General features: G+C 40.3%; 1 protein-coding gene across 1 annotated transcript; it reads right to left on the minus strand.

Annotated features, from left to right (window-relative positions):
• Nucleotides 1–457: 457 nt before the first annotated feature.
• On the minus strand, nt 458–11,969 carry LOC128483944 (interleukin-20 receptor subunit alpha-like). The gene is made up of 6 exons (XM_053460267.1): nt 11,853–11,969; nt 10,886–11,070; nt 10,103–10,257; nt 8,041–8,188; nt 3,750–3,886; nt 458–982 (listed from the first exon to the last, which is right to left on the minus strand). The coding sequence occupies exons 2-6, from the start codon at nt 11,007–11,009 to the stop codon at nt 458–460; spliced, it is 1,089 nt and encodes a 362-aa protein (XP_053316242.1). The 5' UTR covers nt 11,010–11,070; nt 11,853–11,969.
• Nucleotides 11,970–14,552: the final 2,583 nt, after the last annotated feature.

Genomic DNA, 14,552 nt, shown 5'->3' on the forward strand with positions numbered 1-14,552 from the left:
TCCTGCTATATCCACAAACTCCTGCAGATGGCACATAAGAGAAAATCATAAATATTTATAGATAGCATCCTTAAGCATACTTAAGTGTCCAGTTGCCCTGCACAAGATCATGTGTGTCCTTCTGTCAGTGGTGCCCTTAGGCAGGGCAAATGAGTATCGTGGCCCCTTCATGTTCCAAAATATGTTTAGAAAATGGATTTTCAGGTAGAAACTGGACCGGGAGAAGCATTAGCAAAAATGAGCAGGGCACATCAATATAGGGCAGTGGTGCAGTTCCGATAGAACAATCTGTCCCATGTTTTGCTACAGAAGGGCTCTCCCCCCCACAGACACTGAACCTGCTGCATGGTTAATGTATAAGATGCACCCACTCAATTGAAAATTGTTCATTGATATGCACACATTTTTGTTAAATAGGCATGGAATATAGGAATTTTTTTCTTATGATAGTTTATTCCTACTGATTGAAATAATTATTGTGGCTCTGAAAGTCTTTGTTCATGTGGCAAGAGTCGTCCTTATTAATGTACAGATGGATTGTATCCATGCAACATTCATCAAACACAATGTTATCATCAACATACCTTTGGTTATTAGGGATATTTAAATAATGAAGTGTGCCTATGTTCTGGTCTAGACTTCCCATTTGTTTACATATGTACTGTTCAGCGAAATAAACATCTGTGTGCTCTTCTTGAATATGGCAGCTTTTGAACATTTTTGTTGTATATGTTGGGTTCACCAGTTCTACAGTCTTGCTTTGAAGAACATCATGGAGGTTTTCAGCCTTCTGTCTGCAATTAACATACTTCTTTATCCGTGGTTCATTTGAGACATATCGTTTGTATTGGGGACTTTCCATGTTGCTTTCTTTGGTCTCATGAATGTACCTAATTAATTCCGTGCGCTCAAAGGTCAAAGGTACGAAACCATTTTCTTCCCATTCACGTTCATTTGAGTGTGAATCCGTTCCCTTTAAAACCTATTAAAAACATTGGGAGAACGGTTATCCAAAAAAGAAGATATGGATACACTGCGGAAATCTTTTGTAGTGTGTGATTTATGAATCCCCCTACCTATTGAGGGAAAAGGTAAAATTACATTGAAAGGGGAAGTTATAATGATTGGGAACTTTAATCTTCCTGATGTAAAATGGAAAACCAAAGTAGAGTACAGATATTCTAAATTCCCTACTGGGATTATCTTGAAAACAAGTAGTTGAGGAGCCAGCTTGTAAGGAGGCCATATTAGATTTGGTGTTTATATATGGAATATATATTTCGTAACAGATTACTGTAGGTGAAAGTTTGTGATCTAGTGATCATCGGTTGATGTGGTTTAATTTAAGAACAATTACTAAGTCACACCCGACAAAAGCAAACGTTTAAATTTTAGGAAAATTTACTTTTCTAAAATGAATCATTATCAGGCTAGGGTCATTTAAAGGAGTACAGAAGAAATAGGGTTATTTAAATGTTATATTACTTATGTCAACAGAAAATTGTATTAGGCTTGTCAGTAAGAGCAAAAATTAAAGACCACTGTGGTACCCGCAGAAGTGGGAAAGATAGAGAGATCTATAAGATTAGGCAGAAAGAGGCCAAGCAAGTTGTAAGAGCTTTGAAAGCACACCCAGAAGAGAAAATTCCCAGTCAGTAAAAAAATGGAGATAAAATGTTTTTATACATAAATGAGTAAAGGAAAGTAAAACACAGATTAGTTAAAAAGAAAAGAAGGTTGTTGAAGAAGATAAAGGACTAGCAGACGTCCTCAATGAATATTTTTTGTTTGTTTTATACATAAAAATGAAGAAAAGGGACCTCAGTTTGGAAAAAAAGTTATTTGATACATATGAGTTTGTCGAGGAAGCGGTACTACTTCAGCTGTCTAAAGCAAAGACCAATAAGTTGACTTAACAAGGAGACACTACAGAGAGCTCAGAATTTGCGGTCTGCAGAACAAGCAGAAACATTATCCACATTGGTGATTCACAACTCTCACCAATCTATCAACACGTATTGAAGGAAACCACTACTTCTGTGCTCTATTCCAGCTGCTGCATATTGGCAAATCCTGATTGCTAAAAGTGAACTACTACAATTTATATATGAAAGCACCCTAAATAAATTGGGATATCACACATTTGTATTATCTATCCCTCTGATGAAGCTGAAAGGTGGAACACGTTAGGACAACTGTTATTTCGAAGAAGTTCTGTGGATAATAAAAAATATATGATTTTATTGTGTTTTATATAAATTATATCTACTATACCATATTTATTGGAAATAAACTGAATCTCACAACCTATCTTTGGTGCTGATACCTATTGTATCAATTGCAGTATTAGCTTTAGGGTATCTGGAAACAGCGCCAATCTGGTTGTATTCAGCAGCCTTTTTTCCCTTCTTTTTTGGTCTTTTCTCTGTAACCTCTATACCCACTTCAGGCCTACACAAGTTACCAAATATGGCAATGGGGCCTGATAGGATACACCCAAAGTTAAAAGAACTTAGTGGTGTACTAACAAAACCTTAAACTGATTTATTTCACCAATCATTGTTGACATAAATAGTCACAGAATATTGGAAATTAGTCCCAGAAAGGCAATAGAGAGGAGTCAGGCAACTACAGGCCTGTTAGTCTTACATCAGTACTGGGAAAATTTATAGAAACTCTGTTAAATAGTAAGATTGTTGCGCATCTAAAGTCATAGTTCAGGGAGATTATGCTAAACGTAGACAATGTAATCAGCAGGAAATGCAAGCAGAATGCTTGGTTGTATAGGGAGAGCTATTAGCAGTAGAAAGAGGGAAATGCTCATGCTGTTGTTCAGAGCACTAGTGAAACCTCAATTGGAGACCGTATTTCCAGAAAGACATAGATACTTTGGCGAGAGATCGGAGATGTGCTAACATGGGTTTCAGCGCTAAATCAAGGGGACAGGGAGTTAGATGGCCCCAAGAGTGAGGAGGCTCATTTGTAGGCAGGTGTTATAGGCAAAGCACGAACAGCTCCAGATACCTGAATATATATTTCCTATTGCCTCTACAAGAGTTCCAGAGGTCTAACGAGGCCCACCTACCACATGCACATATACTGTAGAACTCCACCTGATTTCGATGGGAGCGATTCCTGCTACTGATTGGCTGCTTCAAGCAGCCAAAAGTCATGAAAAGCTAAACCACGGAGGCATGCTGCAGCTTCTACATGTAAAGAATACATATTGAAGTATTTACAAAAGTCATAAGTACTATATGTTGGTGAGGCTACATGGAACAGTATATTGCCCCTTTAACTAACTTCTATAAGTAAACAGGGAGAGATTATGTGCGTGCTCACTTCAGCTGTGAGTAAAGTAAATCCAAATAGATACATATGATACATTTGAGGCTATAGTATTGTGTTTTTTTTTCCATTTTACATTTGGTAAATACATACCTTACTTACATGGGGTTTGAATTAGGTAAAATGTATATTTAATCCACTGTAAATAAGCTCTGCTCAAGTTGAAACTCAGACATCAATGTTCCTTTAATGTTACATTAATTTAATGTAACTTGTGAAAAATATGTTGTTGCTGGGCTGACATAACTTATATAGCTGATATCTTACTGGTGTACTTGGTTAAAAACATGTTGAGAAGCAATACTGTACGGTATGGTCTATCTATTTAAATATTTCAATCATAATTAATGGAGACTTTTTTGTTAAAATAGTATCTCATTAAAAAAGTACTTAAGACTTACCAAGTTGGAAGGAAGATGAGCTTTGGGATGTAGCACAAATTTGTACAATGTTAAGTAGATTATTATTATGGAGAATGCCATCACTATCACCACTGCTGCTGCTAGTAATCCTATGATGATTTCTTTGGCTGTTTTTTCTTAAAAAAAGACAACATATAAAACAAGATCACACTTTTAGAAAATTCTACCTTGAATTCTATTTGTAGTCAACATTTATAACTATAATTTTATGTTATTTGGTAAAATTTTTGTCATGGTTATTACAAGTAGGCATTCACCCTTATAGAATTTCTGGTAATTCAATATAATAAAATACTAATTTCTAGTGGGTCACAGTGTTAGATCTTTGGAGAAAAGATCTACATATCCAAGAGCTGAAAGAATAAAATGATTCTGTGGTCTGATGTAACACTTAAATGCATAAATATTAATGTATGAATTGTCTACGCGGTACATATTTTCGATAATAATCTATTCAACTTAATATCCACAACCCGCATTCTGAAAGAAGCCATCTGTTTCCCTTACCTTCCCGGACTTCTCCACATGACGTTTGGTACAATTATATCATTCTCAACTAAGCATTACCTCTGGTTCTCTTGCATTCCCCCTTAACCACCTTATAGACTGCAAAAAGTGCTGCTTGTCTTTCTGTACCAAAATCCTTGCTCCCAAAACTAACTTTCAAGAGTGAATTTGAGGAAGCTAGCATGGAAGGGAAAGCGGTTCCAAAAAGGACCATCACATCAGACAAATCAGTGACTTTCTTTTTTAATGTTATTGAAGTTTCTGCTGGGTCATAGCTAGGAACTCTCAGTGTCTGACCCTGAGTCTCAGGGTTTTTGCCCCAATATCACTGTCTCTGCGGGAAGGGTCAAAATCTCAGGGTCACACATTCAGAACCGGACTTCTTCCTATTCTACAGTGCCAGGATCTAAGACTCTCAATTGGTGGAACATGTGAACTGATATACCAATGAGGAGGCAGCAAAAACCTTTCAGGCGTTTTGGGGAGCAGGCCCTGGGCCTGACCTTGTTCCACACTCTATTCAAGAGTTCTCTTCTCACTAGAAGAGAACTCTTGAACAGAGTGTGGAACAAGGTCTCCCACATGAGTGGACTGTGTGATTAGACCATGGGAACTTAGAAACACACTTTGCGGTATTTGAGGTTATGAGAATATCCTGATGCAAAGTTTCAGTGACCACATTAGTGTATCCCAGGTCCCACAGCTCTGAGCTCAGTGCCAGCTGTCTACACTGGCATAACTACAGGGGCCGTCGTGCCCCTAGGGCCCGGTGCGACCCCTGTGACATCTTCTTCCTGTCTCCTCATACCGGTTCCAAAATGCTTAGAAAGGGCACTTCAGACCTGGACTGTACCGATCCCTTTCTAAACTATTTTGAACTGGCACTGGGTGACAGGAGCATATCAGAAGTCACATGACCCCGTGGTCAGTGTGTGGGCAGCCAGATAGCAAGCTGCAGGAGTGGTGAGCGGTAAGCGAGGGAGGTGGCATGTATGTATATATACTGTGTATAATCTGTACTTGTCTGTGTGTGTGAGCACAGATGTGTACTTGTGTGTGTGTGTGTGTGTTTCAGCACGGATGTGTACTTGTGTGTATGTGAGCATGGATGTGTACTTGTGTGTGTGTGAGCATGAATGTGTACTTCTGTGTGTGAGCACGGATGTGTACTTGTGTGTGTTGGTGTAAGCATGGATGTGTACTTGTGTGTGTGAGCATGGATGTGTACTTGTGTGTGTGTGAACACGCATGTGTACTTGTGTGTGTCAGCACGGATGTGTACTTCTGTGTGTGTGATTGAGCACGGATGTGTTAATAAAAAACAAGTATTGGTGGTGCATCCCACCAACAGTGAGCCAGTGAGCAGAGGGACAGAAGTAAATATAAACGTAACTCACCCCAATGGGTTATGCAGAATAAATGACATAAAAATGACGAGAAAAAAAACCCCAAGGATAATAGTGCACTCTGTATGATAAAATATAGCATTTTTTAAAAAAACAATTGTGTTTATGCGTGTGGGCACGGATGTGTACTTGTGTGTGTATGTGTGCACGGATGTGTACTTGTGTGTGTGTGAGTACGGATGTGTACTTGTGTGTACGAGCATGGATGTGTACGTGTGTGTGTGTGTGTGTGTGTGTGTGTGTGTGTGTGTGAGCATGCATGTGTAAGTGGGGTAAGATGGCAGCTTGGTTAGAAGGTGACAACAGTTGGTACGATTATGCGCAAATGGAAGAAACACAAAATAACTGTCACTCTCCCTCGGTCTGGGGCTCCATGCAAGATCTCACCTTGTGGAGTTTCAATGATCATGAGAACAGTGAGGACTCTGCCCAGAACTACACGTGATGATCTTGTCAATGATCTCAAGGCAGCGGGGACCATAGTCACCAAGAAAACAATTGGTAACACATTACGTCGTGAAGGACTGAAATCCTGCAGTGCCTGCAAGGTCCCCTTGCTCAAGAAAGCACATGAAGTCTGAAGTCTGCAAATTAATATCTGATTGATTCAGAGGAGAACTGGGTGAAAGTGTTGTGGTCAGTGTGACGGAACCCTGAATCACCGGGCCACTGGAGAGGCCTGACTTCCAGCCTCCTCCCTATTGACTATGGGCCCTGACTTTGTAAAGACTTCTGTGGCTACCCCCAGCAGTATATCATCCCATCACTTGCTGAGGGGATTATCTCTGGCAGACAGCCTGGATCTGCAACCAAGTTAATATCCCCCCCCCCCCAGTTCCACCACTACAGACATTTACCCCGGCCAAACATTGGAACTGATTTGGGCCAGTAATAGATAGTGGACTTTGGGACCCCTACTGTACTGTAAATCACTTTACTGCCCCTGTTGTCTCTGGAAGACAGATTAAGGGGGCGGTTTGTATCCCATGTTGATGTTAATGTGTGTTTCGCTGGATATATCCAGCCCTGTATGTGAAAAATAAAGCAGTCCTCGTTTTGGTTATACCCTACACTGAATCTCGGCTAGTGACTGGGAAACCAGGGAAAGAGTGTGTGTCCCAGGCTAAGGGAGCACAAGTCAGCAGAGGTAGTGGGTCGGACTATCCAGCTCCGTGACAGTCAGATAAGACAAAAATCGAGCTATTTTGCATCACCTTAACCTCGCTGTGGAGGAGAGAAACACTGCCTATGACCCGAAGAACACCATCTCCACCATCAAACATGGAGGTGGAAACATTATGCTTTGGGGGTGTTTTTCTGCTAAGGGGACAGGACAACTTCACCGCATCAAAGGGACGATGGATGGGGCCATTTACCATCAAATCTTGGGTGAGAACCTCCTTCCCTCAGCTAGGGCATTGAAAATGGGTCATGGATGGGTATTCCAGCATGACAATGACCCAAAACACGCTGTGGGTCAAAACAAGGCAACAAAGGAGTGGCTCAAGAAGAAGCACATTAAGGTCATGGAGTGGCCTTGCCTCCATCTTGGAGACTATCTATACAAAATTCTTATCTCACTAACCAACTGGCCACCTACTCCAGTCCCAGTCAACACAGTTTGTTTGGACTGTACCTTTTTTATAAAGTCTGAGGGCCTCTGGCTTTCTCCCTGTTTTCAGACAACTAATGCCTCTAACGGCCGCCCTTTAAACACCTCAGTGCAGGTTAATTGGATCCATCTGCTGACTTCCAACAATTAACCCTCTCATGCTGGGAATATTGAGCGTTTCAACCTGCCACTGCTATAGACAGACTCCGTTACCTTGCCACAATATATATATATATATATATATATATATATAAAACCCTGTACTGCAGTCAGCAGCACGGTACTCACACATCCCTTGGTACTTGTCATTTGTACATAAAGGGGTAAAGCTACCATATCACACCTAAGTACCCCAGTGAAGGCTACTGGAAGAAAATCTCATAGGACTTCAAATATACCCCAAAAGGGTACATTTGAATATTATCATTTATAGAAATTTTCTTATCACATTATTATTATTGTTTTATCCTTCCTTTTTTGCAGCCTGAGTCCAATTGCTTTTGTATTAACAAGGTCCTGGTAAGGGAACACAACCTGGGATTCTAGCCAGGTTGAGACACTGCCAACAACCAAAATACCCCAATCCTTCAATTTATTGCAGATGCTTATGATTTCCCAATAAGCACCAAAGCAATAACCATATAGATGGCAGTTAACCAGCCACAAAGCTGTTAAACAATAACATTAGATGTACATGTGATAAATAGATATGCGTTTTGTGTGGAAAGGACACTTATTTACTTACTTTCTAGATTCACACAATGTGTGGGGCTTGCCATGCTTCTTTTCTTCTTATGCCATAATTCTATTTCAACACTTATGCAGTGTGTTGAACCAGGGCTTAAATTTGATATATTCCATACTTTTTCCTTTGTATAATATGTTTCAGGCACCTAGTAATGATACACACATTATTTTACAATCAAAATCTAATTGTCACGTATTGGCAGTTAGTACTTCAGCCCACCACCTTCCAGGTGTAATGATTACCACAGCTTTATCCAATAGAGAATCTAGTGATTCAGTATATAGGGCAGGGGCGCCCAACGTGCGGCCCGCCGGACTTCGAGATGCGGCCCGCGTGAGTGAGTAAGACCGGACTGGCCGGTCATGCTCACTCACGTGGTGATCTGCCGGTCCGTGGGCCTGCAGACCACATTGAAAGCGGCCGCCCGGCTGCGAAGTTCAAAGCAGCCGTTGTGGAGCTTTGAACACATGACATTCGAGGGGCAGGCCCACAGAAGGTGTTCCTCGTGGCAAGGACAGAGTCATCACACCGGAGGAGAGCAGGAAAAAGTAAAAAAACTAAAATGTAAGTATTACCAATGGACATGATAAAAGTGTAATTTCTGCTAGCTTCTGCTGCTGTGGCTGTTGTGCATGATATGGGGTCATTGCTATATTAAATATATATGATTACTAACAGCAATCATGCAAGGCAGCCAGTACATGCTGGATCCTGTGCATCATAGAAGTGTAATTGCTGTTAGCAATCACACTCCTATCATGCCAAGTCAACCAGTACATGCTGGAATCTGGGTATGCCTGGGCATGATAGGAGTGTGATTGCTGTTAGTAATCATATATATTTAACGTAGCAATGAGACTCCTATCATGCACAAGCAGCCAATACATGCACATAACTTACAGCCTCCCTGTGCCCTGCCCCCCTACTTACACATCCATGCTATCACATGCATATTCATTCATCACAAACATTCATTCCATCATTCACCTATACTCATTCATACACTCTTCCCCACCCTTACCTGGACTGCAGATCTTCGGGTGCCGCTCGCAGGGGCCGCTGTCTCCATCTGCATTGCGGGCAGTCTGTTTGAACTTCTCTTGACCAGGGGAACAGGAACGGAGCGGAGTCACGTGAGGTGACGTGCATTCACGTGACTCAGCTGGGTTCCTGCTTCCCCTCAATGGAGCAAGAGATGCTGCTGAGCAACACAGAGGGAAGCAGCAGGGCCCCTGCGGATGATTATTTTCGGTGGTTTTTTTTTTGTTTTGGAATTTTGCCAAATTAACCCTGTATTAATATGCATTATAAAGCTAAAAGGACATATTTTCTCTCAGTGAAAAATGAGTGCGGCCCACGCACACATACATTTCTGATGAAGTGGCCCACTGCAGAAAAAAACCCTAATATAGGGTGTAGGAAGCATCCTTTCCCACTGTTGCTATGCTATGCATAGTACTTAATAAAGATGTAATTTATTTATAACATCACATCTGCTGCTTGTCTTCACTTTTCCTACACAGGTAGACTGTGCTCTAGCATCTTAGCAAAATGGGATGCAAGGAATGAGGAAGCAGTTATGCCTACCAACGTCTCTCATAGCTCCTATTACTATACTGATCTATAAAAAAAAAGTATTACAGGAACTTAGCATAGTTAAATGTCCTTACCATAAATCTGTACAATTCTTTTTTGAGACAAACAGGGATGGAGTATGTCCTGAAAATCGGCATGTTTTAAAGGCTGAGCTCTTACTTTGACACACCAGGCTTTTGCCCTGTGTGCCCTATACACAGACTTTTTTAATGTAATATAACTTTGCTTTGTTTTTAACATAACAGCCTGATTGTCAGAAAGACTCCAGGTTACATTATTTAAAGGAAAACCGGGAGCATTTTTGGTTCAAATTGCTATATTTGTTGCAGTAAGAAGAATAACTGGCATGATACATTTCTACTGGTAAAGAAACATCACTTTGAATGGGAAATTTCTCTGTTCCTCCATATTAATATGGTCAAATGTACTATAAACCCTAAGCAAAAGTGTAAACAACAAGTACCTCTGCCAAGTGTGAAACAGTTATGATGAACTGGATTTTCTTCTTGTTCCTTTCTGTTAAGCACTTGCTGTGGACTATAGTTTGAGGAAGACTCATGTTTACTGTTATAGAGTTGAATGAGTGTGATAGAGTCACAGTCGGTGGTCCAATAGTTGCTACAGGAGAAAACAAAAGAAAATGATTAAAAGATAACGGGTTACTGGTGACAAGTTAATGCATTTGAAATGTACAGATACATTTACTGGTACACATTTTGTAAACAAATAAGCGGACATAGGATTTAGAAAACATATCCCACTGGGGTTGGAAAAACAGAATAGTTCATTCCATTCCACCTTGTTGCATAACAAAATACACTTAAAATAGTGTGTATAAAAACAGCAGAAAATTTTAAACCTAAGTGTAACTTAAATAAACTCTTATTCTTTTTAAAAGACTTATTCAGTTCTTTAAAAAATGCTGTCAGTGGGCCACAAAGATGTGTGAAATAAAAGTGACTCTCTGGTAATTTCAAATGTCGACATATTAAAATGTTTAAATATTTCTTTCATTAAACATATAGTCATTACATTAACCCTGTCTGGACCAAGGAAGTAATATTACATCCTTTCAAAACAGGCACTTAACTTCATAAACGTAATAGTACAATCTCCATTATTTAGCATCAGCAAGGAGATCTTCCCACTGATACACACGAGATTCAGCTATTTGTTGTTTTAAAACAATGTATTAATAATTTTTTAAACACTTCACAAGTCCACTTTCAGTCCTCTGATGACATACAGTCATGGAATGGATGAAAACTCCCACTGTTTTTCCAGGGTGAGGAATAATTTCCTGCCGTCACTTTCACTCTAGCAAAGTTCATTTCACATTGGTGCTCAGGACTTGACATTTCTGAAGTCATATTGCACCAATTTTGTTGTATTCCATAACAGTCTGTTTTATTTTCCCATGGTTCTCCATACCTGCAGGTTTAAAAAAATGTAAGCTTGTCTTATTAACAAAATTTGTAAGTTTTCCAAGTTAAATTTTGCATATTAAAGTACTATGTACTTTACTATGCATCCTTCATAGAGTATGATTCTTGGGGTAGTAACATTTCTCTTGAAGCAAATGAATCTCAGCAGATCTGTTATTAAATTCTTTCCTTTGAATGTTTAATCACAGGGGAAAAAAATCTTTGGAAGTTTTTTGTTTTTGTTGCAGCAACTTATATGTGCTTTTGTTTTGCAAAACGTATGAATGAGCCAATATGTTATATGGGTAAATAATTGTTTATGTGAAAGGTTTAGGCAGTAATGGGATGGTTTCTAAAAGTGTTTGACAAAGAGGGAGTAATCTTCGGAAAAAAAAAGATTTTTGTAATTTTGTAGGTCATCGCTTAAGTCTAAGCCTTCCAATACAATGTCTCAGGGAACTCACTATTAGCTTGGTCACTCCAGTTTGGATTTGGTTTGGTGCCCCTATATAGAGTAATTACTGTCAAACATATCGAAAATATATACTGTATATGTATATAGGAAAGGTTTCTTTAAAGCTGGTTCCTTACAATCACATTTTTGCAGCTGGGAGAGATCTGGCATTTCCTCACTAAATTAATTAAATGTAAATAATAATGGTTATCATTTCTTTTGGTTAGTCTCTATCTTATAGGATTGCTGCAATTTATGAAAATTACACACATTTAAACAAAGAGCACTACTGTATCAAGATACACATAAACTTATGAAACACACTAGGTACCTACACTTTGTATTGTACATAGTAGACAGCCGATTTTTCAGATACAGGATCCCACTGTAGTAGCGCTTTGAAGTTTAGAGATGTAAAATGTAAGTTGCCAAGCTGAAGAGTTAAGTCAACTGTTTTTAAATCTAGAACACAAATTAAAAATGTTTTCAATCAAGATAAAGTTCAACCTTGCATAAACATTTAATTTCTGATATATAAATATATTAAACTTGCCAAGCCTGTCAGGACAAAGGTTGTTGTTCTAACTAGTGTTAAGTATTGTATAATTCATCAGGGTATTCTTATGATGTCACACTTTGCCCACATTACACAATGATGTTGTGATACAACATTGTACATTCACGCCCTCCCATATTCCTTTAGCTCACCTTTCCTAGTCCCTCTCCTGCAATCATTGGCGATGCTACAGGGGGACAATTGTCCCCCCAGGTTATTCCTTGCCCCCCCTGTTGTCCTCCCCGCCGAATTTGGAACCACTCAACGGATTGCCCAGGACAGTCCCGGGCAGCCTCAAACGCTTTTTTTTTTTTTTTTTGACGCGGAGGAGAGGGGCGCCTAGCAACCGCTCGGCCCCCATCAGTCTCCTCCACGAGGCCTCTACCTCCGTCGCGGTGCCAGCGTTTCATGCTGAGTGCCGGCATATGACGTCATATCCGGCGCTAAGCAATGAAGCAGCGCGGGCCGTGGCAGAGCAGGAAGACGGAAGCCTCGTTCTCCGGCCGCAGGACTTAAAGGTGAGTGAACTACAAAGGGGGAGAGGGTAGAAATAAGGGAGGGAGAAGGGGTAGAAAGTGATAAAGGAGGGGGAAGGGTTAGAAAGTGATAAAGGAGGGGGAAGGGTTAGAAAGTGATAAGGGAGGGAGGGGGGTATAAAGTGATAAGGGAGGGAGGCGGGGTAGAAAGTGATAAGGGAGAGCATGAGTTAATATGTGGATGAATTGTCTGAATGAGGGAGAGCATGAGTTAATATGTGGATGAGTTGTCTGAATGAGGGAGAGTATGAGTTAATGTGTGGATGAGTTGTCTGAATGAAAGTGTGAATTAGTGAGTGACTGTAAAAGTGTTTGTGTGTATCATAGATGTGTAATTGTGGAAGGGCAAAGATGTCACTAGCAGGATGTTTGAGCCTTGGGGACCAAGATGGCACAGGCAGGGTGTATATGGGACAAAGATGGCACAGGCCGGACTGTTTGGGGACAAAGATAACTTGTGCTGTGTTATTTGGGGACAAAGATGGCAAATCTTATGTGTGTTATCTGGGTGCTGGCCAGGTTCTATGTGGGCAGTGTGGATGCCAGGGCTGACTTTGGGGTGTGCAACCTGTGATCTATGCCTGTTATTTAGGGGTTTTAAATATACCTTTAATGCCGTGTTTTTATGTGAATTCCAATTGATCTATAGCTGCAAAGCTGGGTTTGTGTGTTATTCTGTAGATCCATATCTGCTATGCTATGCTATGGTTCCATACATTATTTATGCATACCTGCAAATACAGGGTTTGTATGTCTTGTTCAGTTGATTAATACTTGCAATGCGGTATTTATTTGATCTATACCTGCAATGCTACGTTTCATATATTATTATTGTATACACGGCTACCCCAAACTATTGTAAATAGTTACAAATACTGCAAATACAGAATTTGTATGTCTGATTCTGTTTATTTGATATATACCTTCAGTGCTGAGATCACAAGTGAATTTCAATTGATCTATACATGCAAAGCTGGGTTTGTGTATTAATGTGTTGATCTATACCTGCTATCGGCAGCAGGGTCTAATATTTATATATATATTTATATATGTATCAGCAGCAGGGACTAATATTTATATATATATGGGCAGCAGGGGCTAATATATCAGCAGCAGGGTCTAATATTAATGAAACTGCCTGTTCAGCTGTAATTTAGAAATCATGTTTCAATCATAGTCTTTACTTCAAAGAGATAAGAACTCATTATGTAGTTAGAAATGCATGTATAATGCATATATGTGATGGGGCCATCACATAAATCAATAATAAAGGGAAGGGCTTGCTGGGGGCATTAATACAAATAGTGGTACTTGCAGGCGATCATACAAGGGTGTGGGGGCACCACATTAATCTATACTAAAAGGCTGCTGGCTGGGGCATCAATACACAAGGTGCAAAAACACTAAGGGGGTATAAACGACAATGCAGTGTGAAAAATCCATCCTCATGTAGATGTCTGTGACGTAGATTGTTTCCTGCTATTTGTGTGTTTTTGGTTATCAGTGTAGCAGAGCCTGTCCTGGGGTGTGTGTGTGTGTATAGGTGTTGGTGTGGCAGAGCCTGTCCTGGTGTGTGTTTGGGTGTTGGTGTGGCAGAGCCTGTCCTGGTGTGTGTTTGGGTGTTGGTGTGGCAGAGCCTGTCCTGGTGTGTGTGGGTGTGGCAGAGCCTGTCCTGGGATGTGTGCTTGGGTGTTGGTGTGGCAGAGCCTGTCTTGGTGTGAGCCTGTCCTAGTGTGTGTGTTTGGGTGTCGGTGTGGCAGAGCCTGTCCTGGTGTGTGTGTGGGTGTCGGTGTGACAGAGCTTGTGTTGGTATGTGTGTTTGGTCATCTGTTTATATTGTAAATATAGCCTTAAAATAGGATATATTTAATTTAAATACTTATCCAGAGATAAAATGCCCTCCTGAAGTTGTAGTGACTTCAGGGGGCAAAACGTTCATGGCC

The sequence above is a fragment of the Spea bombifrons genome, chromosome 3 (assembly GCF_027358695.1).
Source record: "Spea bombifrons isolate aSpeBom1 chromosome 3, aSpeBom1.2.pri, whole genome shotgun sequence".
In the NCBI taxonomy this organism is placed as follows: Eukaryota; Metazoa; Chordata; class Amphibia; order Anura; family Pelobatidae; genus Spea; species Spea bombifrons.